At 37.6% G+C, this 25,622-nt stretch overlaps 1 protein-coding gene across 2 annotated transcripts; it reads right to left on the bottom strand.

The window, feature by feature from the left end:
• On the bottom strand, positions 1 to 25,047 carry LOC102221811 (rho GTPase-activating protein 6-like). Of its 2 annotated transcripts, none has more exons than XM_014468884.2 (13): positions 24,783 to 25,047; positions 11,808 to 11,967; positions 10,302 to 10,373; positions 8,285 to 8,559; positions 7,860 to 8,055; positions 7,731 to 7,786; positions 7,488 to 7,638; positions 6,660 to 6,808; positions 4,248 to 4,427; positions 3,587 to 3,684; positions 3,218 to 3,480; positions 1,988 to 2,062; positions 1 to 1,887 (listed from the first exon to the last, which is right to left on the bottom strand). In XM_014468884.2, the coding sequence occupies exons 1-13, from the start codon at positions 24,927 to 24,929 to the stop codon at positions 1,334 to 1,336; spliced, it is 2,376 nt and encodes a 791-aa protein (XP_014324370.1). In that variant the 5' UTR covers positions 24,930 to 25,047; the 3' UTR covers positions 1 to 1,333. The 2 variants fall into 2 exon arrangements, with proteins under 2 accessions (XP_014324370.1, XP_023193385.1); XM_023337617.1 differs by lacking the exon at positions 24,783 to 25,047 and adding an exon at positions 19,478 to 19,682.
• Positions 25,048 to 25,622: the final 575 nt, after the last annotated feature.

Raw genomic sequence — 25,622 nt, 5'->3', positions numbered from 1 at the left:
ATCTGACAGAGATAAAATGAGAAGACAGCATGCAGTTTTCATTATGGAGATTTCATTTATTAAAGAAAAAAAACTATGCAAACAACCTGGCTCTATCTGAAAATATAATCATAGTACAAAACTAATAACTGGCTATTCCAACCCTAGCGGCAGCAACTACCATTAGGTGATCTGGAAGTCTTTCCATTCTTTGCAGAATTTTTTTTTTAAATTCCGCAATATCGTAGAGTATCTCAATCAGGTCGCACTTTGACTAAGCCCTTCAAAACATTAATTCTTCTTTTTTTTATCTGCACAGACTTGCTGGTGGGCTGTGCATAACTGCACTTGGATTTGTGGTATGGTTCCACCATTTCATGCAAGTCTTCTTCAGCCTGAAGTGGCAAAATAACCCAAGACTTTTACATGACCACCTTTATGCTTATATTAATGTTGGTAGTTTTTTTTTTTCCCTCAAATGCTGCTGTTACTTTTACATTAGATTTAATGGTATGAAGCACCCCAAACAACTTTTCTCACATTATTTTGGAAGTTAAACTCCCAAAAAGTCTTAGAAATTGAGTTTTTTGGGCTTTTGTGTTATTGTAGGTCAGAAGTGGCTTTTAACTTGAAAATGTAATTTGGGTGGAATTTTTGCCAAATCTCGTTCTTATTGTTAAATAATAAACAATGAGCTTAACCAAGGCAGGGGAGTTGTGCAATGCAGCAATGTCTGGGCAACGGGCTGATGCAATATCTTGGACGCTCTTGGTCCTTTTGTGGCCTTTTGATTAGCTATTGGTGAGCTTTAAGAGTAATTGGCCGCACTGTTTTTGGAAGTTTCACCAAAGTTTCATGGTTTCTCCGTGGGACTGAACTACAAAATGTGGTCAGAGGACCAACTACTTTCTTTTTTTCCCCAAAGGACCAGTAATTAAAATAATAGTTTGTTTGGACAGCTATTTCTTTTCTCACAATAAATAAAATGATTTGAAAACTGCTTTTTATATTCACTCAGGTTATCTTAAGGGGATTTAAATGTGACAAAAAAGGAAAAACAAAATAATTCTTAGAAGGGACACAATTTTTCACAGCGTTGTATTTGTGGCGTTAAAGTGTATAGATTTTTCATGGTTAGGTTGCAAAAAAATAATTTGTATTAAATAATTCTATAAAACATTTTAACACAATAAAATAATAACATTAATAGAAAAAAACAATGTAAAAAAGCATCCTTCAAGCAAACAGTCCAAAAGTTCTAAAAATGGAGAATATAACAAACAATAGGTTGATTTTTTTAAAACAACATATAAATAAACAGTCATAACATAATCTAATGTTGCTGGAATGAGAATCACACCAAACTTTCTGGGTAGGTTTCTGGATTTTTATTTGACATCATCTGCCAGATGTGCCACTTTTCTGTCTGTAAGTTTGAGCAGTCAGAGGCCATTTTCCTCTCTGTTGGATCTACAGTCTGAAGGGCAGGCGGGTTCTGCTGGGGGAGCAGCAATGTCTGGGCGTCGGGCTGATGGTTGAAAACAGAGACTGGGCAGGGAGCAACTGAAGTTTCCCGAACAGATCCAGCACACAGACAAGGAGACAAAACCTCTGTTCTGTCCATAAATAATGGACATGTAGGGCGTCCCGTCCTTTGTACTGAGCTGTCTGAGGTAACAGCCCCTGATTGGCTGCTCAGAGACTGATGTAACGGTGATTCTGGCTGCCTCTGCTCTCTGTGGTCATGAGGACCACTGCTGCTGCAAGTCACTGGGAGGTGTGGCCTGTTCTCCAAAACGCCCAATGATGTTTGTGTCGCTCTGACGGGCAGCTTGTTGTTGCCTTGGTGACTGCTCAGTCCCTCCAACGATCCATACGAGTCACATTCTGAGGCATCTCCAAGGGAGCCTGTTGGGAATCATTTGTTAACATTTTGCATTTATCCCACATCCCAAGGCCGTCTGGAGCGAGCATTAGAGAAATGATAAAACGGAGATCATTTTGTTACCAGTAATGTGATGGCTAATAAAATCCTTCCCAAAGAGCTCATGCCAGGTGTCCCAGAAACAATCAGCCGAGGCATCTGAGAGAAGCAGGAAAATAAAGATTATACTGTCTGCTTTAATACATGGTTATATGAGCAGGAAATATGATAGAACTAAAGTCATGATTATTTTAGGCTGGCTTCTGCGTGCTTTTGGCACTTGCATTGTTCCAGTTCTGTGAAAAAATATTTTTAGCTCCAGTAACAGCTGGAAAGTTTGTAATGTTTATATTATAACAAAGTAAGAAAAAAAGCCTACTGGATTGAACCTGGAGAATCTCTAAAGAAGCTCTATATACATGCCTTATGAACTTTTCACTGTTTGTAAAGTCACATTCTGTCTGGTTTTTGGGATTTTATGTGACAGAGCAGCAAATAGTATTGCATAGATGTAAAAAAAATGATACACAGTGTATCAAAGTATTTTACAAATAACAATCTTAAAAGAATTGCATGTATGTATTAAAACATACACCATGCAGTCAAAATTTCATTGATCTCCTAGAGTTACAACTGAGAATCTTCTTTGTTTAATGTCTCAGCTTTGCACATGGACAGGCCATTAATCTTTTCATCAACTTTTACCAGTTTTTTGTCCCTAATGAAGAAAAAAGAAGGTTTACAATTGCCTCATTTGTCTAAACCTGTTCAGTCAGATGATAGACTGAACAACATTTAATGAGATTTGTAAAGCTATCAATATTGTTTTTTTTTTACCTAACTCTGCTTCAAACCTCTCCACAACTTTATCTCTCCACTTTGCATTGGTCTACCACTTAAAATCCCCCCCAACATACATTATTATTATTATTGGGATCTACTGTGACAAAATTGCAAAAAGAGTTTACGTGAAATGACGCCTCGCTGTCCTCAGACAGTACATGAACCCATTCGATAGCTATTACTCATCTTGCCTTAATTTTTCTTGGTCATAATATTTCACATTCAAAGTTTTCCTAAATTTAAGAGAATCATAAATTATCCTAAGCTTTCAAAATGAGTTTTTTTATGTTTCTGAGTGTAATCTTGTTCATCCCACAGGTTTCTGTTCTCCTGGTTGTCAGAAAGACAAGTCAGTGGGTCAGTTCCAAACATCTCTGTTGCATTGCCTCTTGTGCCAATTTGGGTGTCAGGGTGTGAGTGAGTCAAACTACTTCTAAAGTACAGCCATGTCATAAAATAAATTTTATTCACCTTTGTCAGCGGAAAGGGTTGGCGAAGCGCTTCCTGATCCATCTTTGGAATGGTCACTTAGTTTGTACTGCCTGGGGCATATGGGATCTCTGTCTGAGTTCAAACTGCTGTGCTCTGTGTCATTAAGTAGCAGTCGATCTGACAGCACAGGAGAGTTATTGTCATAAGGAGACACCTCTCCGCTGGACGCTTTGAGGGAGTCACTAGACATGCAACTCTCAGTCAGAGAAAATGAATCTTCTGGCCTCAGAATGCCTGACTCCCTGCAAAGAAAACAGAAAAAAAAAATTATGGCATCTCAATAACGTACAAAAAGGATCACCGGCCTAGCAGACAAATCACATAAAGAGGGAACTACTGGAGACTTACGAGCACTGAGAGGCCCTTCTTCGCAGCAGATATTCGACAACATCAGAATCCGTTTCAAGCAAGCTAATCAGCACCTCATTCTGAAGATCTGCAGGAACCTGGGTAACGCAAAAGTCCAGTTTGTTTCATCATCTTATAAATAATCGATAATATCTAATATATATTTAGTAGCAGTAAAGAAAGTAGTATTATGAATAGTAACGATTTACTTCATAGTACATATTTTTCTCTTTTACATCACTAATTTTAATTTTCTAATGTTTATATAGCAGTACAGATTGTTTTATTATATAAGAGAGAGTTCTGTGAGTTCTTTTCAAAGAGCATGACTTAATTCCTGTAAAAAGCAAAAACATAAGAAGATGAAGCAGATGCTGGAATGCTTCCAGTAGGCTTCTTAGTTCTCAAAATTGAGGGTAGATAAAAGCTCATTTCACAAGGTACTGGACTAAAAACAAACTTACTTTAGTGATGTAGCTTTGTTTTACAAGCATTTATAAAACATTCTCTTGGTATATTAAGTTGATGTTTACATTTTCTTTATGTGGCTTCACTCTGTTAAGCCCAACAATTGGCTCATAAAACAAGAATATCTGTGACTCAGTTAGTCTTAAACTTCACCTTATCTTTGGCTGTTTTAAATGCCCTGTACTCCACTTACCATAAACAGCATATCATAAGCATCGATCATCCTTTGGACAACACTGATGATGGCTGAACTCTCTTCTGCATGGGCAAAACTCTGGACAGCAAACTCTTTGTCTGAGTTCTTTTGCTTGTGCAACAAGTTGGGACCAAGGATTGTGGCTAAATTGCGTGACGTCATCTTGTTTCCTGGGATCTAAACAAAAAAGGATGATGGAATTTTTTTTTTTTACAAATAAATCCACTAAAAAATTAAATAAAAAAAAACTTATTAGGTCAATGATTCTGTTCAAAGTCTGTTTCTGTGGATATTACAGTAATTTAGTTTCATTGTTGCTCTTAATAATACTTTTGTCTCGCACTTCAGCTTGTGTTGTCATGTTATTCACACAGTAATCTAGCCTTTTGAACCCTGTTTGTAAAAAAGCTGTGTATCAGCTGTATTGCAATGTTCAAAGAGCTTGAAAGAAGAAGCAGCTTAAAGTCCGGAAATGACGGTTCTTTCTTGGGAAAAACTGAAAATGTAAACACCTGGCTCCCTTCAAGCAAGATTAAAAATGTTCTACACAGTCTCCAGGATCTTCAGCCATAATTTCATGGTGAAGGCAATTATGACAATTTGCAAAATTTCTCTGCACATATTGGAGGTTTCTGAAGCTCCACTGTCACTTTCCATCTTACTGTGAAGAACAAAGCACCATCTGTGTTTTCATCAACTCTTCACCAGTGTCAAAGGATGCAGATGATGAGGTTTTCAGTACGAATGGCCCGTTTCTCTATCCACATATTGTGACTTCAGTCAGAATGAAACATACATAAAAAAAATTCCAACATCTCTATCTTTTTCTGATCATCAGACTGACTGTCTGAAACTTGAAGTTATTTTCAGAGTTCTGCTTTTCCCTTCTTCACATAGTCCTCTGTTCTTTTCATGGCTAAAGGCAATGTCAAGTCTTCGCTTCAACAGAGGGAAAACACATTTCACATTTAAGACGCAGTCTGAAGAACCCACAACTCCCCTAAATCTGTCAGTAATTTTCCTCTATGTGCAATTCGGAGGAGTGTGCACTTCTTCATGGAGAGTTCAGTGCATACCAATCTCTTATCAGCAAGGGGCATAAGCATGTTTTTTTTATTTTTAAATATTTTCATCTGCTTGCGGAGGTTGTAGATAACACACCTAGAAAAAGCCTTACAATAGATAAGTCTGCTTACAGGGCTGACAGTGACAAGATATCCTGGGTTTCATAGACCTGCTTGAATTTGTCTGACAGGGGTATGCAAACCATGAATTATGGACAAGCCACCGCTACTGCTATCAGGCAGGCTGTTGCTTAATGCAACACCAAGTATGCAAAAATGCTGTCACAACAATCTCACCAGGAAGGCTTTGTGCTTGTTCAAACAGGCAGAGAAGGCTTTGACTCATCAAGAATAGCATGGAGTGCACTGCTGTCTTGATGACCCCCCAGCAGTAGACCTCTCCAAATAGGTCCTGAAACCATCCATGTTCTGGCAGCTTCTTTTTTGAAGTTTTCATTATCTGTCATAAAGTGAGCCACAAGCTGGCCAACATTGATAATGGCTATTTTTATTTTGAAAATACTACCCCCTCCCACTCCCCCCCGAAAAAACTTTACCAGAATAATATAATTTCATATCAATGCAAAAAAGCAAAAAGTAAGGGTGTAGAATATAATTACAGAAATAAATTCTTTCAGCCATTGGCTCAGTGAGTTTAGTCCAACACAAATTAAAATGTAACCCTATATTACTCTCAGTCCAACACATTACCCATCTCAAGGTAATTACCTAAAAATTATACAAAATCTATTCAGTGCACAGAGGCAAAATGAAAATAAATAGATGCTAAGTGTTCCTAATATGTCTCCTCATAATCTCACACATGCTCACAGGTACTGGGCTTTATAACAGGAGAAAAAACTAATTAGGCCATAATAGAGGGATGTTCACAGAAGCCTGGTGTCTGTGTGCTCATGGTGCTTCATGGAGAGAGTGTTCATGAATCATTTGATAAAGATAATTATAATCGATTAACATGCATAACAGAGCTGCTGTTTTGGCACAGTAATCTCTTCAAATTAGAGGCTGCAGATGCAAGGCACATCTGTCCAACTGCCCTCTGCTGGCTGCTGGCATTCATCGCATTAAATCTGTGGAACAGTCTGTTTACGAGGACGCAAATTACTCTCTGATGGCTAATCATGTGGGGGGGGGGGGTTTCTATGCTTTTGGCTTTTGCTTTTTTGTCTAAGCAATAAAACTAATTTGTAATTAACATGAAAGTGATGATTAATGTAAACAATCTGGGAAATTATATATATATATATACTTTCCATGAGTTATACAAAGCAAATTCTGCTTTATTCAACTCATCCAAAAAGGGGGAAGATGTATTTTTTTTTACCTTTCGTCTTTCTGTGTCCAGGCTGTCTTCAGCATATGAGGACACAGTGGACAATAAGCTGAGGATGCGCTGCAGCGTGTCGCTATTAGAGGGAGGAAGCAGAAATATGAGGAGCTGGATGGCACTCTGTTGTTTGGAATAATCCAGCACTGCAGAAACACAAGTGCATCAACATAAGTCAGTTAAAAACATAATCAAAAGTTCATACAAACATTTACATCAAAATAGTGTATAAAGCCTGTGAAAAACTTGCTGATACCAATCACTCGCATGAATGTTATATAAATTGTGGCCCATAGACACATTTCATTTACAGTTCTCTTTACAAATAGTCAGCGCGTGACTGAATTAATTGTGGATTTTCTCAAATTTACAATGGTTCAAAATTAAACATAGCACAAATACAGACATAATGTGTAGATGTTTATGTAGATATTAACAAGTTTATTGCATAATTGACTTGATATTTAAGAAGTTATCATGGCACAGATCCAACTTTTAAAAGAAGTTTAAAAATAGCTGACAAAGTTTCGACAGGGTTGACAGTAGGTACAGTGTTCCAAGGATTCAAATCCTTGCGTTACAAACTGTTGTTAGAAAAGTTTTATTTAAGTACTTTCTTGACTATATAAATCTGACAGTAAATGTATTTTACTCTTTCATTTTACAATAATGCTTGCAATAAACTAATTCAAACTTTGAAAAAAATAAAATAAAATAAACATTTATATTGCATCTTTAAATGTCCCAAATTTACACAACATCCATGCCCATGGTGAGTAAATGCAAACTTTTCATTGAGACTGCATCTGTCTGTGTGCTCCTCACGCATTGTGTGGATGAAAGCTGTGTACAGTTCTCTTGTCAGCAGCGGGTCAGGCAGGTCTCTGAGGAACTTCTTCAACAGAGCAGCAACATCGTGGACGCAGTGCTCATCGCTAAAGTGCACTTCCCAGCCTTGATCAAACTCCTCACGGAGCTAGATGAAACATCATCACAATCAGTGCTGCAAAGAATTTTATTTTTTTTTTTAAAAACATTGAGGAAGTTGATCAAAGTACAGAAGGTTACCTGTCGTACTCTCTTTTTGGAACTCCCAACGCGGAAAATTCCTACTGTCTGCAAGCCTGAACAAAGACACGAATGCTTCACAAGTGGCATACACATTCATAAAATGATTGATGCTTCTGAAGTTTGTACCATTTTTTTCCAAGTGTTGGCAGCAGAGATCAACTATCCTTGGCACCTGTCTGTAAATAGGGTTAAGGCTGAGCTTTTTGTCACGGGGTTTCTTCCTGTTCCCGGCTGCCTCATCTGGCAGAGACAGCTGAAGGGCCTCCAACAGCCGAGCCTGGTTATCATCGAGGTCAGTGATGCAATCCACAGACACTCCACCCTGTCAGTCATAAGAGTGACAACCATGTAGTCAATGGAAAGCAAACCAGCTCAGCTATGCTGCAGGAAAACGTGTGTGCTGGATCCATTTAAAGGCCGCAACATCTGCATGCAGGGTGAATATCTAAAAAGGTCACGAATTCCCACCGAAATCTGCAGAGCGGCTGTAATCAGACAGAACCCCTGTTGTTCTACATGAGTGACTCAGGTTTATTGGCAGAAAGGCTTACCCTCCTGGATGTCCGTGAGGCTATGTCTGGTGTGCTGGGGAGTGGAGAATCGTTATGGCTCTCTGGGGTGGAGCTCAGAGAGGAGTTGCTGCTGGAGAGCTCCTTGTTAGGCCGTTTGAAGCCAGAGGACAGGTGAAGGAAGGATAGCATCAATTCAGTAGCATTACTCTGCTCCTCCCGCTGGTGATCGTGCTGGTGTTCATGCCGGAGCTTGTGCACGCGGTCGTTGGTTATGACGTGCGACAGCGGTATGCCAAACGCCTGTGGTGAAGTCTCTGTGTGATGAGGGGGAGAGTAAGAAGTAGTGAATAAAGCTGAAGTTGGCACATAGTTTCTGAATTGTTCTTCAGTCATGTATAGTTCACAATGTCTCATAAAAGCATTCATACCTCTTCAATTTGTTCATATTTTTTTATGATACAACTGTGAATTTAAAAGCACTTTATGACAATTGTGTGGGATAGACCAACACAGAATAAGGCACAAGTGGGGAAAAGAACGATGGATTTCAATATTTTTACAAATAAAAACCTGAAAAGTGTGGCACTGATTTGTATCCAGTACTCTGAGTTAAGAATTACATTTTGCTGCACTTGGAGGTGCAAGTACTTTTGGGTATGGGTCAAACAGCTTTGCGCAGGCTGAAAGGGGAAGGTGTGTGAAAGATTTTCAAGTCTTCCCAGGGATGTTTTAGTAGGGATTGTGATCTGGACTTTGATTGGTCCATTCGATCACAATGATATGTTTATTACGGTTCCAGTCTATTGTAGCTGCATATTTAATGTTGTTCTATGGTTATCTCCATCTGTCATTCCACTGACCTTTTTATGTGCTTCCCTCTAACCCTAGAGAAAAATATCCACACATAATGATGCTGCCACCACCAAATTTCAGCTTTGGAATAGTGTGTTAAGGACTAAGTGCAGTGTTAGTTAGCATTTTCTTAATTTTTGCATTTTTTGGTATAGGATAAAAGTGGGTGAATTCAAGACATATATATTGGAATCCATATAAAAATGTATGTTTCCTTTACTACTATACCCTACTTTGTGTGGGTCTATCACAGGGGTGGGCAATCCTGGTCCTCGAGGGCCGGTGTCCTGCAACTCTTAGACGTCTCCCTGGTCCAACACACTTGAATCCAACAGCTGAATCACCTCCTAAGTGCAGTCAAGTTTTCCAGAGTCCTGTTAACGACCTCATTATTTGACTCAGGTGTGTTGAAGTAGAGACACATCTAAAAGTTGCAGGAGACCGGCCCTCGAGGCCTGGAGTTGCCCACCCCTGGTCTATCACAATAAAATACATTGTGATTGTAACGTGATAAAATGTGTAGAGATTTAAGGGTTACGTACATTTTTCAAAGCACTCTATCCTTTGTATAATTTTCAGGAAAACATATTAAAATTTTAGTCGAATCTTAAATAAATTCTACTAAAAATAAAGAGGAACTGGCAACAGCACAGCACGCACTTAATATTCAGTGAGTGCATACTTTCCCAAGTGCCTTTGTAAACAAAAGACTGAGGAGAAAAGAGGAAAGAGGGGGCTGGGAATGCCGGAGGATAAGCTGCAACGAATGAGCCTCCACTTAAGATTGTTTTAGTTATTTCCCTTGACTGCCTCTTTCTGACGGAGAACATCACTTTCCTGCCACATTGTTGCAGCGGGCGGGGCTGTGTGGTGGTTGAAGATCACAGCTTCCTCTGTTCTGGAAGATTCTGATCACTCACAGCTCCGAGCGAATAAACAGCTGAAAGTGTGTTTGGTGGAGTGAGTGTACACAGCTTCAGCCAAAAAGGATAAGAGCAGCTTTTAAAATGTCAGAGCCTGACAAGGCCCAAGAAACTAATAAGAAGCTCCCACGGATCTAAAATACAACTGTGCTTATCTCCACAGGCTTGAAAACGACTTCGGTTTGGGATTTACAGCTGTACCATTCTGCTGTAATATTTGTGTGAAATCTTCTCACAGGATAAAGTTGAGAAACACTACTACTCATCATGAGCGGCATTACCTTTCTCTCTGTTCTTTTCCTTAGATAACGAATCCAACTTCTTCCTAAGAGACTTCTTGTGCTTGTGGCCATCTGTAAAAGTAAATACAAAAATCTGGTTTATTTAGCTCCTGTTCAGGCTTGTTTCACTACTGATCCCCTTAAACTCAAGCAAGCAATGTCATTTTTGCACTATACTAGGGTGAATAAAATCTATATTTTAATGCAATTGATTCGATAAGATTAGGTTTTTTTTTATAGGCAATCTTGAAGCTGATTTGATGGAAACTAGAAAACTTAATTGCTTCTCACCAAGTGTAGGAGAGAAAGAATAAGTTGCAGAACATATTGAATCTCAGACATCAGAGCAGTGACAAGGACAGCTTGGAAGCAGCATTAGTTATATTTTTAAAGTTTATGTGCCATGCATTCAAACTGTGAGCCAACATGAAATTAGACCAGTATGATTGATTTATGGCTTCTTTGTGTCCATACCTGAGCTAGATCTATACATGGCAAACTAAGTGACATAAACATATATTCTGCATATCTATTTGAATCCCAGATACAGTACAGACCAAAAGTTTGGACACACCTGTCTAATTCAATGGGTTTTCTTTATTTTCATGACTATTTATAAGGCAAGAAGTCCCACTTATTAAGGGCACACCTATGAAGTGAAAACCATTTCAGGTGACTACCTCTTGAAGCTCATCAAGAAAATGCAGAGTGTGTGCAAAGCAGTAATCACAGCAAAAGGTTGCTACTTTGAAGAAACTAGAATATAAGGGCTATTTTCAGTTGTTTTACACTTTTTTGTTTAGTGCATATTTCCACATGTGTTATTCATAGTTTTGATGCCTTCAGTGTGAATCTACAATGTCAATAGTCATGAAAATAAAGGAAACTCATTGAATTAAAAGGTGTGTCCAAACTTTTGGTCTGTACTGTATATCAGCAAATAATAAAGTAATCCTTTATTGCAATAGTATAAAGACAATGGAAAAAAATGGTTCCAGCTCTACAAAAAAATTATTTGCCTTTCTTGTGCTTTTGGAGACAAACTAAGGTTGTTGCCCGACCTTTCTGTAATGGTTACAGTCGTTATAAACACTTAAAATAATGCTTTTATTGTAGATGCAATCAAGTTTAGGCAAGTAACAATCCCCTTAACTAGATCAGCAAGCATCTCCCTTACTTAAATGGCATGCTCTACTGGCTTTAGATTTTGAAGAGTTGCTTAAGGAAATGGACATCTGTGTGTGTTACTGATGAAACTCTTTTAAAAGGCTTCATATGCATTTTATAGAGGTTGTTAGGGAAGTCAGTTATTGTTGCACATGTGTTTTCTCCATGATACCTACATTACAGCTGCTGCAATAAAAGATACATTTATTTCCAGCTTTTCCACATATATTTACCAGGATTTCCAATAAGTGGATCTGTGCATGTTCATATATGTCAGCAGACAAAAAGAGGTTTGCACAAGTGAATATTTGAGTGTGTGTGTGTGAAGAAGATAAGTACATTTTGGAACGGTGATATGGCAGCCCAGATTGTGACACCGAATCAGTCGCCTGAAGGCAACTTCCTGAAGGCGGACCCTCTCCAGTTCTGAGAGGCTCTGCAGTGGGACTGGCTTTAGGGAAATGCTGGGTCCCAAAGATGTATTCCAGGTGATGTCACCCTGAGGAGACATGCAGATATCATTAATTCAATAAAGCAGACGAAATTTTGTTAATAAAGTTGCCAACTAAACAGAAGAATTCTGTTTTTGCTTGCTTGTCACACTTGAAGCTGCAAAATGTAAAGTTTATAAAAAATATTTACATATTTGTTGAAACTGTCACTATGTTGTGACAGCAAGGTTTCCTCCAGAAAACTTGTCAAGCCCGGTGGTTGGGCACTAGGGCAGTCATTCATCCAGGGGCCCATCGTGTTTTTGAGTTAAAAAATGTTTAAAGTTGACAGATAGTTTGAAAATACCACTTGATAATTATGTGTTATGAAAAGATTGGAAGATTAATACCTGAACACCAACTATAAAGTCCTAAAAATGCAAACATTTTAAAAGACTTAAAAAAATAAACAATGCCTAGCCTGGTGGGGGTATAAGTAAAGCCTGGTGACCCGCCAGGCTTATAATGCACTGAGGAAAACCCTGGTGACAAAATTGTGAAAAGAATAAATCAAGCTCCTCCCAGTGCTAATTAGAAACAACCAATCAGAGCCAGGAGGCGGTCCTTAGTGCTGTCAATCATTTCCATGTGTACACTGTTCACTTCTTTCCCTCTTCCCCTCTTGCACTCTGCTTCCTTACAGCTTCTCTCCGTCAACAGAGCCTGGCGTGAATGCTAAAGTTAGTTAGCATGGCCACTATTCGCAGCAGATAAATGTTTTTTTTCTGGAACGGTGAGTTGCTTCACCAACACTAGCACATTTAACAGCATGTTCACAAGGTTAATTGACAGCGCTAAGATGATCCTCCTGCCTCTGATTGGTTGACTCTGACTGGGAGCTGGGTAATTCTCCTCCCAGTGGAGGAGATCAATCTTTTCACAGATTATCTGTCTCATTATACTGTCACAACATGGTTTTAGCAATTATGTAAAAAACATTAAGCTGTGCTTTAAATGTTTCAGATTATTAAACATTAATCATTAATTTCAGACAGAGATAAGCTGATATAACTTGATAACTGGTTATGCCACCATTGCAACAATTATCATCAAGTGCTTGTGATAAATGGAACATTCCTATAGTGTGTGTATATGTATATGCATCCCATCATGATCTTAAAACATATCCAAGCAGCAAAGCAGCCCTAGAACATCATATTCCCACCAAAAGTATGATGTTCTTTTTCTCAGTTAGTTTTATGCCACATGTAAAGATACACAACTGCTCAAAAGTTTCTCTTCTGTCTCATCAGTCTGGGGAATATTTTCCAAAAGTCTTGCAGCTGTTTTCTTTGGCAAATATGAGACTGGCCTTTCTCTTCAGTTTGGTCAGCTAGAGTTTTCTCTTAGGACTTTACCAAGAATGCCATTTTTGCCATTTCTGTTTCTTACTGTTCAATCATGAACCCTAACATTAACTGAGACATGTGAGGCCTACAGTGATTTAGACATAATTCTGGGTTCTTTTGTGACCTTTGGGGTCAGATGTTTGTGCACCTTTGAAGTATTTTTGGTCTTAGGCCATCCCTGTTTCACGTTTTCTCCATTTTTGGATGATAGCTGTCACTGTGGTTCACTTACTGTAATTAGGCTGAGGTGTGGCTGGTTAAAATGAACAAAAATATATGAATAATAATGTAGCAGGTAAGCCACTATACAGTTTGCTTTTAGCCTTTACGCAGATTGTCTTTGTCTGGTATACACAAAAAAACGTTTGATCACCTAAAACATGTCTATGTGTCAAAAAGCAAAGACAAAACAAAACTTTAAGGAGACAAAGACTTGTTTTCTCAGCACTATATATCACACTCAAGAGGCCCCTGGTATGCAGAAACTGATAGCTGTTTCACTCAGTCTGATAAATGCAAACTGCACCACAGCTGTAAAAACAGTAAAACTGTTTACTTAATATTTGTCAACAGTTGTATAAAATTTTGCAAGAAACAAAATTATTTACAGTGAAATCATTAATACAACACTTAATGTTCCACTTTAATCCAATCCTTAACATATCTGCCTCAGATGCAGATATTTCAGTGCACACTCTGAAAAGTCAGTAATAATCCTTTATTTTAATGAATCAAAAAGCATTTTACAGCAATTGTGAAGATTTAGCACAGTAGTGGTAAAGGGGGCATATAATCAGATTTTACATTCTCAAGCTTTAAGCATCTTCATGCTGAAGATTAAAGTGCTTTGATCCACATCTATTGAGCCAATCATTTGAGCCATGTTCCAAAGAGGCTTAGTAACTCATTATAAGGATAAGGCTTACGGTGAAGTAGCTCACTTCCATTTAAACGAGCATTAGGACTGAGCTACCATAGCAGAATTTTTTTTACTCATACTCAGCGTGAGAAGAGGAATATAAATGTGGCAGGGATGTATCTGGCTCCAGGTTCCTTTTTCTGCATCGCAACAACCAAAACACTGTCAAAGAAATATCTTCGACGACGAGAACAACAAGGAGTTCTGTAACCACTGCTCAGCCCACACAGAGTCTTGAAGTCAACATCATTATGTCAGTTTGAAACTACCTGAAGAGACAGATGCAATCGAGTCAGTCAAAATTTCACAAAGTGGTTGAGACCAGGTTTCCAGGCTGTAAGAACAACAAGCTTCAAAACATGGTAGAAGAGTGGAAATATCTACCTATTGGAGCCCCAGTTAGCACGTTAACAAGGTATTGAAAAGCATCAAGTGCAGAAAGAATTAGATACAACTGTGGAAAAATCCAATGAGTTCAGTGTTTTGCTTTGCTTTTTTTAACAAATTTTGTAATATGGATCTGTACTTGTCTTGATAGCTTCAAGTTTTATTAAATAATGTTTAATAATTTTGCTTTCATTTAAAAAGTGAAACTGAAATGCTATACATATATTATGAGGAGAAAGCTCTGCTTTGTAATTATGATGATTTTACACACCAAATAAAAATGTTGGGTTTGATAAAACACAGTGGACTGACACCACCGGATAATCTGAGTTCCTGAATCAACACTTTCTTCATTCGGGTTCTTTATATTGGACCTCTAGTGCCTCTCCACTCTTCTTCACATATTCTGGGACTTTGATTTTTAAATGAAATACAAAAATAAGTCTTTGGACCTCTGAGCAGCAGATAAACTTTTTTCCTTTATCCCAGGTAAGACACTTTTGATATTGTTTCTGGTTCAGGAGTGCCTTTACACAATGGGTGTAAAGTTTGTAAGTTCCTCAAACACTTAAATGTGCTTTGTTCACAATCTTCTAAAGTAGGGGTGCACCGATTGCAGTTTTTTGGCCAACCGCCAATTACTGATCTTTAAAAAATATGATCTGCCAATTCCGATTTTGGCCATTACTAATTTTTTTGTCTAAAGTATTGCTAAATATAGCCAGAAAGTGGCTGAGTTTGCAACAGAGGGGTGACTATTGTTAACTCCAAACATGCAGACATGACCTGGTAGGCAGGTCTGTCAGTCAAACCTCTGTCATGGCAGAGCAAAAGAGGACAGTGGTTGATTTTTAGACCTTTGTTGAGATAAGATAAGATCAGTGTATAAGTATTGACCAATCATCAGTCTCACAAAATTAAGGAAATCTGAGCCTATTTATCAGTACACTCCTACTCTTAAGGTTGCAGTTATCTCTGTTGCCTATGCATCCAAACTTCCCAATGATATACTCATATATAGTAGTTTGAACAGCTAGCTTCTTTAGAATTGAACTTTTGAAGCTTATTTTACTTAAAGACAGTGTCAATGACTGTCTGCTGGACAACTATTAAGTCAGCAGTCATTTCTTTATAAAAATCCTTTTAGTTCACCTAAAATTTTAGAGAACTTTGGCTCATATGTCATTTTCTTCTAAATTAACAAGAAATAATGTGTCCATAAGAATGTATCAATTCCATATAGGTTTTGCTTCAAATCAGTTAAATAAATTAGCTTTTCAATAACATTCTAAGTTATTGAGATGCACCTGTTAGTAATCCATATTCCAAGTGCTGTTTTTTTTTTCTTTAGGGTAAGCTTTGTTGACATATGAAAGCATGACTTGATATGAAGGAGAAGCTCCATAACCAATTGCTCCAGAGGGAGCTAGCTGACCAAGCTGAATTAGGTTGCACACAATGCAGTTTGTTTGAGGATGGAGGTTGGGCAATACATCTCAAGTTACAGGATGAATTATCTTAAGTTTTCACACAGCATGAACAGACGTTTGCAAGTAATGACATGCTGTAAATTTGGTTTCATCAGGATTTATGGCTGCATCTTAAAATCCAGCTAAATGTACTGGAGGGCTGGTATCAAACATCATTCCAGGCAAATCTTTATACTGAAGTTATAACAACTAGAGTTAAAAGCAAGAAAGTAGTGGAAAGTAGTGTAAACTACCACTTTTTGGCCAGTACACCAATTGGTTACCATAGAGATTGTGAATGCAGGATGGTACAGGGACAGCACAGACCAAGGAACAGGTATGCATATAGACAATTTTAAGCGCTCATTTGATATCCTCTTAACGGTTTTGTCTAAAATCCCCTAATTTGGGGAAGTCAGTTAACCAGCACAAGAAATCATGCAGTAGATTTCAGACATTCATTTCTGTCTTTACATTCTTTTAGAAGTAAAAATTTTTCAATTGTTCCCAAGATGTCTCGTATTTACCAGCTTTGAAGTGTTGCCAGCAAAGTGCATTTTACAAGGCTTGTCTCAATGTCTTGTCTTTTCTGTTTTTATTGGCAACACTGACAGAATGCTTAACAAGTACCTACAGACTGTTGTATATTTTTTGTTTTTCTGAGTTGCAAAGTATGATCAACTAATAATATTCATCTTTTTGGACCAAATTGAACGTTTATGTGATCTACCAGCAGAAAGAAGAAATGTGGCAATGTTTTATAGGTCAGAGGTGACACGACATGCATTGAGCAAATCCTGCCAGCCAATTCTGACAAACATAAATTCCTCTCGTATGACTGTTTGAAGTGAAACTTTCTCTGTGTCTGATGCAAATGTGAGGTGCCTTCCCACAGTTTCTGTTGACATCTACAGATAAGAGTAAAAGTGAGTAATTTCCAAGCATTGTGCTCAACATTTTAATGAAACATCCTTCCACACTCTGCATAATCACAGGTGTTAGTTGGTCAAGCCGAGACATGCCACCATGCCACAGTTTTGCTCCAATACTTTCCGGTTATGAAAGCAATGTGAATTTTCCTAAAGTGATGCAGGCATTTTTTTAAACAACGAACTGTAATGCAAGTGCAAACAATTGGGCCCAGTTCTTACAGGACAGAGCCCCTCCTATTTTACTTAGGAAACACATATGTTATAGCTTTGAAATGGCTTTACTTGTTTCCTCCATACAAAATAAAAATGTCTGAATAAACCAAAAATTAAGAATTGGCCAAACATAAACAGATACAGAGAAATAACCACTCATAATGGAGTCAATTACTTTGAGTGTTTAAATATCCCAGCCAATTAGGTAAATAATCCTGTCAAAAAGGCATAAAACAGTGAGTCATACCAGCTCCCATTCTGAATCAGTGAAAATCCACTGCTTGCTTACAGGTGTATGTGGATGTAGCTAATTTTAATTCAAAGCCTTGCTGAAAAGCAGCAGTGCTTCCGAGAAAACAATGGGAGGAAATCTGCAAAGTAATTCATACAATATGCCTGGAAAGATTGCGCTGATCTAGTAAACTTGAGCGAGATCCATGGAGGTGAGAAATACTCCTCAGCTCTGGATGCCAAGAGTTAATTCTGCAGGATAAGTTAAAACAGGATTAACTTGTAGACATAATAGTGCTTTGTAAAAGTATCTCTAGCCCTTAAGTTTTATCTTTCTTTTTTTTTTTTTACATGTTTTCATATTACAACCTCAAACCTTGATGTACTGCATTCAAGTTTTATATGACAGACCAAAATGAAGTGCATTATTTTCTTCTTTTTTTAACAAAGAAGGTTTGTTATATCTGATACCACTCAATCAAATTTATTGCGACTAATTGCTTTTCGAACAGTCTGTACATGTGAAGTCTCACAGACCAATGCATCATCCAAAATGCACAGAGGACAGCCAAACTGAAAAGCTACTTCAAAAAATAACAGTCTGGGCAAGAAGAGCATTATTCAGAGAATAAGCTAAATTGATATGAGAAGACTAAAACTAAACAGTTTGTCCTTTGTGCAAAATACTATATGTGGCAGTCACCTAACGCATCACCCTGAATCTTCTATGCACACTGTGAAACATGGTAGTGACAGTATTATACTGTGGGCGTGTTTAGGGACCATGTAAGGTTGCTGATGGGAAGATGAATGAAACGAGGGCCTTTGTGTAAGAAGTAATTGGTCAATCATTAACTGACTCAAACAAAAAAAAGGCCTTTTGCTAAAATAACAAACATACTCAGAGCAGTAATTAAGCCAAAATTGATAGCACCTTTTGCTATCCAATTATTACTCAGTTAATCCAGAAAATAGTCAAAAGGCTAACCACACACAGAAGAACTGATGTTAAGTTAAGCAGAAAGGGCTGAGCTTTTCACATGTTGAATTTGGAAGCATTTTTAGCTGCAGACACATCTTTGCTACAGATCACCAAGCGCACACAAAAGGTGTGCTAAGATGTTGCATTTTAGGCAACATCTTAGCACACGCATGTTTATTTTCTCATGTTAAAATGAATTGTATTATTTCTTTATTGGCATCTTTCGATGTATTTCTAATTTTGCACAAAAATGGCTTAAGTGGATAAATGGAAAATCTGCAGAATGTACCAATTACTTTCATTAAATTGATTGATTACCCAAAAGAGTAATCAATTAGAGGATAAAGTATTTTGGACTAGAGGATAAATAAGACTTGCAGTTTTACCAAGTCAAAATCTAGACCTAAATCTAACTCGAAAGGCCTGAGAATTTCTGTTCACGCACTCTCCAACCAATCTGACAAAAGTTGAGCTGTCTTGCAAAGAAAAAACAAAATGCAAATAATTCAGAACAAATGGAAAACAAATGCAAACGCAATTTGCTGAATTTTGTATAAAAATATGTTGAACACCATACGTAATTTTCCTTCACTTTACAGTCACTAAAAACTGTGGTTGGAACAAAATAAATGGAGAAAAAAATGACTGAGGCATGAATACTTTTGTAAGACTCTGTATCAAACGCTGTCGTTTTTCTATTTGGAAATTTTTGCCCAATCTTCTATTAGTCAGTTCGTCGCGTTTTAAAAGTACAACAATGTGATGTGAGCACAAACTACTGCAAATGAAACCATCTACCACACACCAAAGAATATTCTTTTTCTAATAAAAGAAAAACATTTATTATAAATTATGCAACATATTACAAGTAAGGCAGTAAAGAAAACTTCACTAAGTGGTAACAATGCATTTGCGTCATTGTGTTTTGTTTGCCTTTATTTATTATTCCGGTGACTTCGGGACACCTTTGAAAAATTCAGAAGCCACAGTTAACTCAAACAGCGAGAAAAAAAAACTCAACCCAGCAGTTACTCACAAGACAAAGGATGCTGCTTCGTTCTCCCATCACGAAAAACCTGCTTTCCGAAGACAAAAAGTCACCCGAACTCCGTCGAAACCTGAACTTTCTCACAATTTAACCTGCGCCACCTGACTTCGCTCCAACTCTTCACGACAATGAACCTAAATCAGAATCACGGTGACACTTGGCCACCAGGGGTCACTACGAGCACGCGGAGAGAAAGACCGAGCTGAACGACCCTACATATCCAACATCTATCAAAGAGAGAAGCGCATGACACAGGGTGGGGCTGCCTGGAAGCGTGGGTCTCTTCCTTAATGTACCGCAAACAGATTAAAGTGTGTACTGGCAGATTAGCGTCGAAAGAAAGACCTCAAATGAAGCCACTTTAAAGCTCTTGGCACAGTTCGACAAAAGCAAGCAGTTATTAAGACTACATTACCCATAACCCTCAGCTTTGCTATTACCATAAAACTTATAGTAAATGTTCTACGATGGTTCTGATCTCTGAACCAGATATTAATCATCTAACTTCTAGTGGTCAGTCAAAAAAATGTTAGTTTTTTTACTGTGGAAACTTAAACGTTTTTGCCAATATTAAAGATGCATTCTACTGGAATCCTTTTTCAAAGTGAACCTTACATGTAAACAATAATTTAAAAAAAATGTTATTTAATTTAGTGTTTTAAAAATCAAAGCATGCACAACCGTTTTAGCCAAACCTTCGCAAACTGCTCACAAATTATATCACTTAATTTTTGTTAATTTAAAACAAATCTGCTCACCTACTCAGGTAACAGTATTTAAGCATATTTGTTTTGTTATTACTTCATCACTATTTCCTGCTTTATTCAAATCACAATTCTTATAGTTATATATAGGTTAATTTCAAACCATGTTCATGAACCACTACATATTTTGTGACACTTTTTATATATAAATATGACGGACTGTATTTTTGGTTGGTAATTTAGGGGGGTTTTTGTTGTTTTTTTTGTCTTTTGGCTTCTCTGATGTGTATCTTGCTGCCACATACAGTAGATAACACAGTTAAAGACATGCCTGGAAAGGGAAACTTGAAAAGATGTACACATAAAAACATACATGTACTATAGATTTCTAAATATGGTTGGGAAAGTAGGTTAGGATTGATTGAACGGGCCAAAGATGTGTCAGCTGCAAAAAGACCAAAGGATTTTTCTTCGCTAAATAAACATATCCATTAAAATATATGCCTTTGAAAGCTCAGTCTTTGGAAGATCAGTGTTTGGAAGGTACTATAAAAACATTTTTAAAAGCAAACCATGATTTTTAAGTTGATCTTAAATACTTCTACAGAAACATCTTTTTTTTATTATTATTTAGTTAGTGTTGTATACAAAGAATTGACCTGCAGAGGTTAAAGGGGAGTAAGATCCCCAGAGACAGAAACAACAAGACCCTTCGATTTATTGCATTGTAAATCCATACTCCTCCCCCAGCCTAATGGACACAAAAACAGATTAAAATGACATCTAAATTATGACCCAGTAAAAATGCTTCATTGGCCAACAACATGACCTGATGAGTTTTATGAGCTGCATCCTCCTATCTTTAGATTAAGGCTCCTATTAACCTTCTGACCTCTGTTCCAGTGATCATTAAACTTATTTTTAATATCATTATATCCTTACAAAGGAGTTATGAATGGCTCAATCTAAAGGTCATAAAGCTTTCTGGGTACTTCCATCAGAGGCTCCTTTGAGGGTTTGGGGAAAATGAATGACAAAATTTAATTTGAAGAACATATCCAAACTGGTTATTTGAAGCATCCTAAAAAAAAGTATTTTTCTAAAGCTCTAATAATCTCTATGCTCTTCCAACAAAGTTCCACAGAGACAATATTAAAAAGAATGCAAAGTAAAACAGAAACAATAAACAAAGAAAATACTTTCAGATTTCTTACAAAGCCATATCCAAAGGCTAAACTAGCAACAAAGCGGAATTGTCTCAAATGAAGTGCAATAAACCATGCTGGGCACGCTGTGGATCAGAGAAAAGATTAGTGTCACATTTAACTACAGACCTGGAGGAGAGCCTTCATGCCTGTTGTCATAATATTAAAGGGAGAGTAGAACACTTAGAGGTCAGTGACATTGTACACAGTGCTGGGAATAAGTGCACAGGATATCAGTATATATCACATACAAGTTGCTACTGCCAAATGCCTCTTTGCTCTAAGCTGCTGTTGTATATTTTTGATAAAGTTTTAAGTGCCCATTGTTCTCATGTTGTTACACAGTTGAATGTAATATGCTGGGGTGAACCAGAAGACAAACAACCCATATCTTTCACTTTGATAAGTCATTGTAACCATATGTAACCATTTTGTTAAGCTCCCATTTTTATGCGTTTTTCATAAAGTATGTGAATATCTTTCTATTTACAGCAAGAAACCCCTTCTGATAAAACAGATCATATCTGCAGTGTGACCACACACAGGTTGCAATATAAGGTTGATGCAAACTGCTCTGAAACAATGACCGACCCTTCACTTTACAACTGCAAACAACCTGCGATGTTTTAAACTTATTTCCATTTTCCACGCAAATGCCAGATTGTAAGGTGCCATAGTCGCTGCAGCCCAGCAAGTTTAGCCCCATGCCATGCAAATGTAAAGTCTCTAGTGGGAAGAAATATGTGCCTGAGGGATTGTAGCCAAGGATCAGGTCATGCTGCTGCACTGTGAGAAATAAGAGTCGAAGCTTTCTTCATGTAAACCAGATGTCTCTGCTTTCCATCTCGGCCCAGGCTGCAGAGATCCAAAGTGAGCGCACCAGTAAAAAAAAAAAAAGGAGTGATATTCAACTTCATGTGAGGAAACCTTCTCAAGTTTACAAAGTGGGTTGCTATGTTACCCGCAATTAAACATTTCTAATTACCACAGCATCATACATGCAAAAGCATATGCAAAAGCTGCAACAGTTGTTTTGGAATACATTTACACCAGATGGAACCGAACAAGCCAAATGAAGTCACTCTTGAAATGGAAGTCTTACAGCATTGGGGCCGTTACTGGGTGGAGGTGCAGAAGTTTCATGTGAAAAAGGGGAACAAAACACCCACAAAAACAGAGACCCTGATGTGTTGTTGCAGTGGTCTCTTGGATACTATTGTCCCTGAGAGGAGAACTTGACTCTATGCACACCCACAAAAATGTGACTTTGATTACTGAATTGAAGAAAGATTTTGCATACAAAGCCACTGGCTTGTAAGCTGATTGTAAGCCGACAGCATGGTCATGTGAGTCTTCAGGCAGGAGCTCAGTCCCTCTGTTTTCAGTTGAGACTGTAAAACACAGTGCAGCTGCACCATCTTAAATAACAAATATTGGTGATTAATAATTCAGCATATTTAACAACAATGTAAGCTAGCATGAACATCTCAACAATAAAAACTTGTCCAAAAGACTTTAACCTCATACAACTCCCAAATATCTGTTTCACTTTTTTCCCCCAGCTTCATTCAGGTTCTGTGAAAAAGGAAAAAGTTCTGGCTGTGGAGTTGGTGTTGATAACTCCGGAGGACAGATACTTGGCATTCATTACAAGGCTGTTACGGTGTCAGGTCAATGATATATTTCCAATATGATAAACAAACAGTGTTGCCATGGGGAAAATTTAAGCACAACAGTGCAGATTGCCTCCAATATTTAGTACTTTGTTTTATTTAGTAATGTGATAGCTTCCAGTGTACTTTCTGTAAAGCAGCTGCTGCACATTGAGTTACAATTTTGCTGTCCTCCATACAAGTTTAGAGTTGCTCTGTGTTGTTTTATGTGAGATCTGTAAGTAGTTATGCAAGAAGACAAACACAAATGCACCTAGTTTCTTATATTTACATTATATTTTCGACCTGCTTATGTTTACAACCACGAACTTCAAAAATTTTATTCAGACTTCATGCACTTGAACACAATTTATAGCAAAATTATTGAGCGTAAAGAAAAGAAAACACAGTTTCAGTTTTTTGGGGATTTTTTCCCCAAACAAATAAAAAAAAACTGAAAACTTTTATTTACAATAGGGTTCAGGCCCAATAACTTACTAAACAGCTTTCTTTTTTTCAAATACAGCTACAAAAACTTTTGCATGTCTGTAAACTGAAAATAATTCCCGTTCTTTGCCAAAGTAACTCAGGGTAGGTCAGACTGGATGGATTGCCTCTCTGAACATCAATGTTCATGTTTTGCCACATTCTCAGTTAGATTCAGGTCTGGACTTTGACTATTTTATATGAATATTAGATTTGATCCAAAACTTCCCATTGTAGCTCTGGCTGTATGTTTTTCTGGAAGATGAACTGCCACCCAATTTTATGTCTTTTAAAATTTCTGCCATATCTTCTTCAACTGTGACCCTGTGACCCCATTAACTCAGATCCCATCCCCTGCCCCTGCTGACTCCTACAGCATCATACTGCCACCACCATGTTTCATGTAGGAATAGGTATGCTGAAGTGTTTGCTTTCAGCTATATATATATATATATATATATATATATATATATATATATATATATATACATATACAGATGGCAGTTGTCTGCATGTTCAGCTTGTAATGTAAAATTTTTGTCCCAAGGCACTATGAATCTTAAATAAAAAATAAAATCTGTTTGCCTTGCAAGTTGTAACATCAACACTTGTCTCAACTTTGCACATTCCTCCAGAGAACCACCTTTAAAATGTCTCACTTCAGTCTTCTTAAATGTGCAACAGTTTATTCATCTCAACAAATTGGATGAAAAGGGATGACATTCATCACTTGTAGTGACGCAACAAGCTGTAAAACATGTTGGTCCACACGTAAGCAAACCTGCCCAGTTAGCCAGAGACCTGATGATGTTGCAACAGCAGAAGACTGTGATTGATTAGTTTAGGGAGGTTTTTCAATTCAAGTCCCATCCAGGATTTTTGAAAAAATAATACCAAGATTATATAAAATAAAACGAATAAATGAAAGCAGAGTTAATCCTTCTGCATTAGGTTTTTTAAATGATATTCCATTCACTTTCGCAATGTTGTGAGTAATACAGAGACAACAGTAATGTAACCAACTCTTACACCCTGTGTAATTTAAATTTTGCTAATGAATTGGGGAGTGAAATTTGCTTTTGAAAGTTTGGTCTCTTCAAAGTTCCTACTTTATAAGTTTCTACTCGAAGATTTCCAGCATGGATAATTAACGCCCACCACAGCCACCACTGTTTGCAGTATGATCGAGAACAAAACGTAGCAATGATACATCCGCCTTCAAAGCAATCAATTAAAGGGCACTAACCTGATACGAAGTTTCCTCAACCTCGGTACCACAGTGCCGCATCAAAGTCGAATCCAAACTTCTGGTCTGCCTCAGTTTCTTCTTGGAAATACTTTTGGGGCTAAGCGAGCATGAGAACACGCTGCTCAAAAGTCCTTGTGCGGCCATATCTCATACTCAGCCGTTCATGTAATATTGGATATAGATCCGCAAACACATAATCGGAACGCTGCGAGATGAACCGTTTCCCGTCCAGCGCTCGCAGCGTCTCTGCCAGTATTATGAAATGCGCTCCCCTATTCTCAGATCACCTCCTCCGCCTCCCAACGCCGTGACTCAGTGTTTCCTGCGTCCAACATCTCAATGATGCTTCTAAGAAGTATGTTGATTTCTCCAAAACAGCATGACAAACGATACTCAGTGGGATTAGGGGGGCATGACTTTGTTTATATTGGCTCTGAGTGACTCAGCCAAACCAATTTGAATTGATCCCGCGGCAAAAATAAATAAATAAATAAATAAAAATAAAATAGATGATAGTTTCGTAGCGTAAACCGATTTTGGTGTTCAAAACGGACTTATAAGTAGTTTATAAAACGTGAAGTCTGCAAATATTTCATGGCTTTTCAAAACTGATTTATGTATTTTTTTCAGAAAATCTCTGTTTATTGACGGACAAATACTGTGTGCACAACACGCGTCTCATTTATTACAAGTACGCATAATCTATATTATCCGTTACAGTCTTCTGAAAGAAAAAAAAATATCACACATGAATATTTAAATTTATATATATATATATATATATATATATATACATACATACATACATCGAGGCAATCTGGGCACATTTGAAATCTT

The sequence above is a fragment of the Xiphophorus maculatus genome, chromosome 7, assembly GCF_002775205.1.
Source record: "Xiphophorus maculatus strain JP 163 A chromosome 7, X_maculatus-5.0-male, whole genome shotgun sequence".
Taxonomy (NCBI): Eukaryota; Metazoa; Chordata; class Actinopteri; order Cyprinodontiformes; family Poeciliidae; genus Xiphophorus; species Xiphophorus maculatus.
The sequence above is the reverse complement of the archived record's forward strand: the minus strand, read 5'-3'. Positions and strand labels throughout refer to the sequence as shown.

What these genes read in the sequence shown, in the direction of transcription:
- LOC102221811 (XM_014468884.2), bottom strand. Translation starts at nt 24,929, where the DNA reads ATGGCCGCACAAGGACTTTTGAGCAGCGTGTTCTCATGCTCGCTTAGC. An exon ending in CCAAAAAGAGAGTACGACAG is followed by an intron (nt 7,639 to 7,730) that starts GTAACCTTCTGT and finishes TGTTTCATCTAG; the next exon opens with CTCCGTGAGGAGTTTGATCA. An exon ending in AGCTTTCATCCACACAATGC is followed by an intron (nt 6,809 to 7,487) that starts GTGAGGAGCACA and finishes GTGTTTCTGCAG; the next exon opens with TGCTGGATTATTCCAAACAA.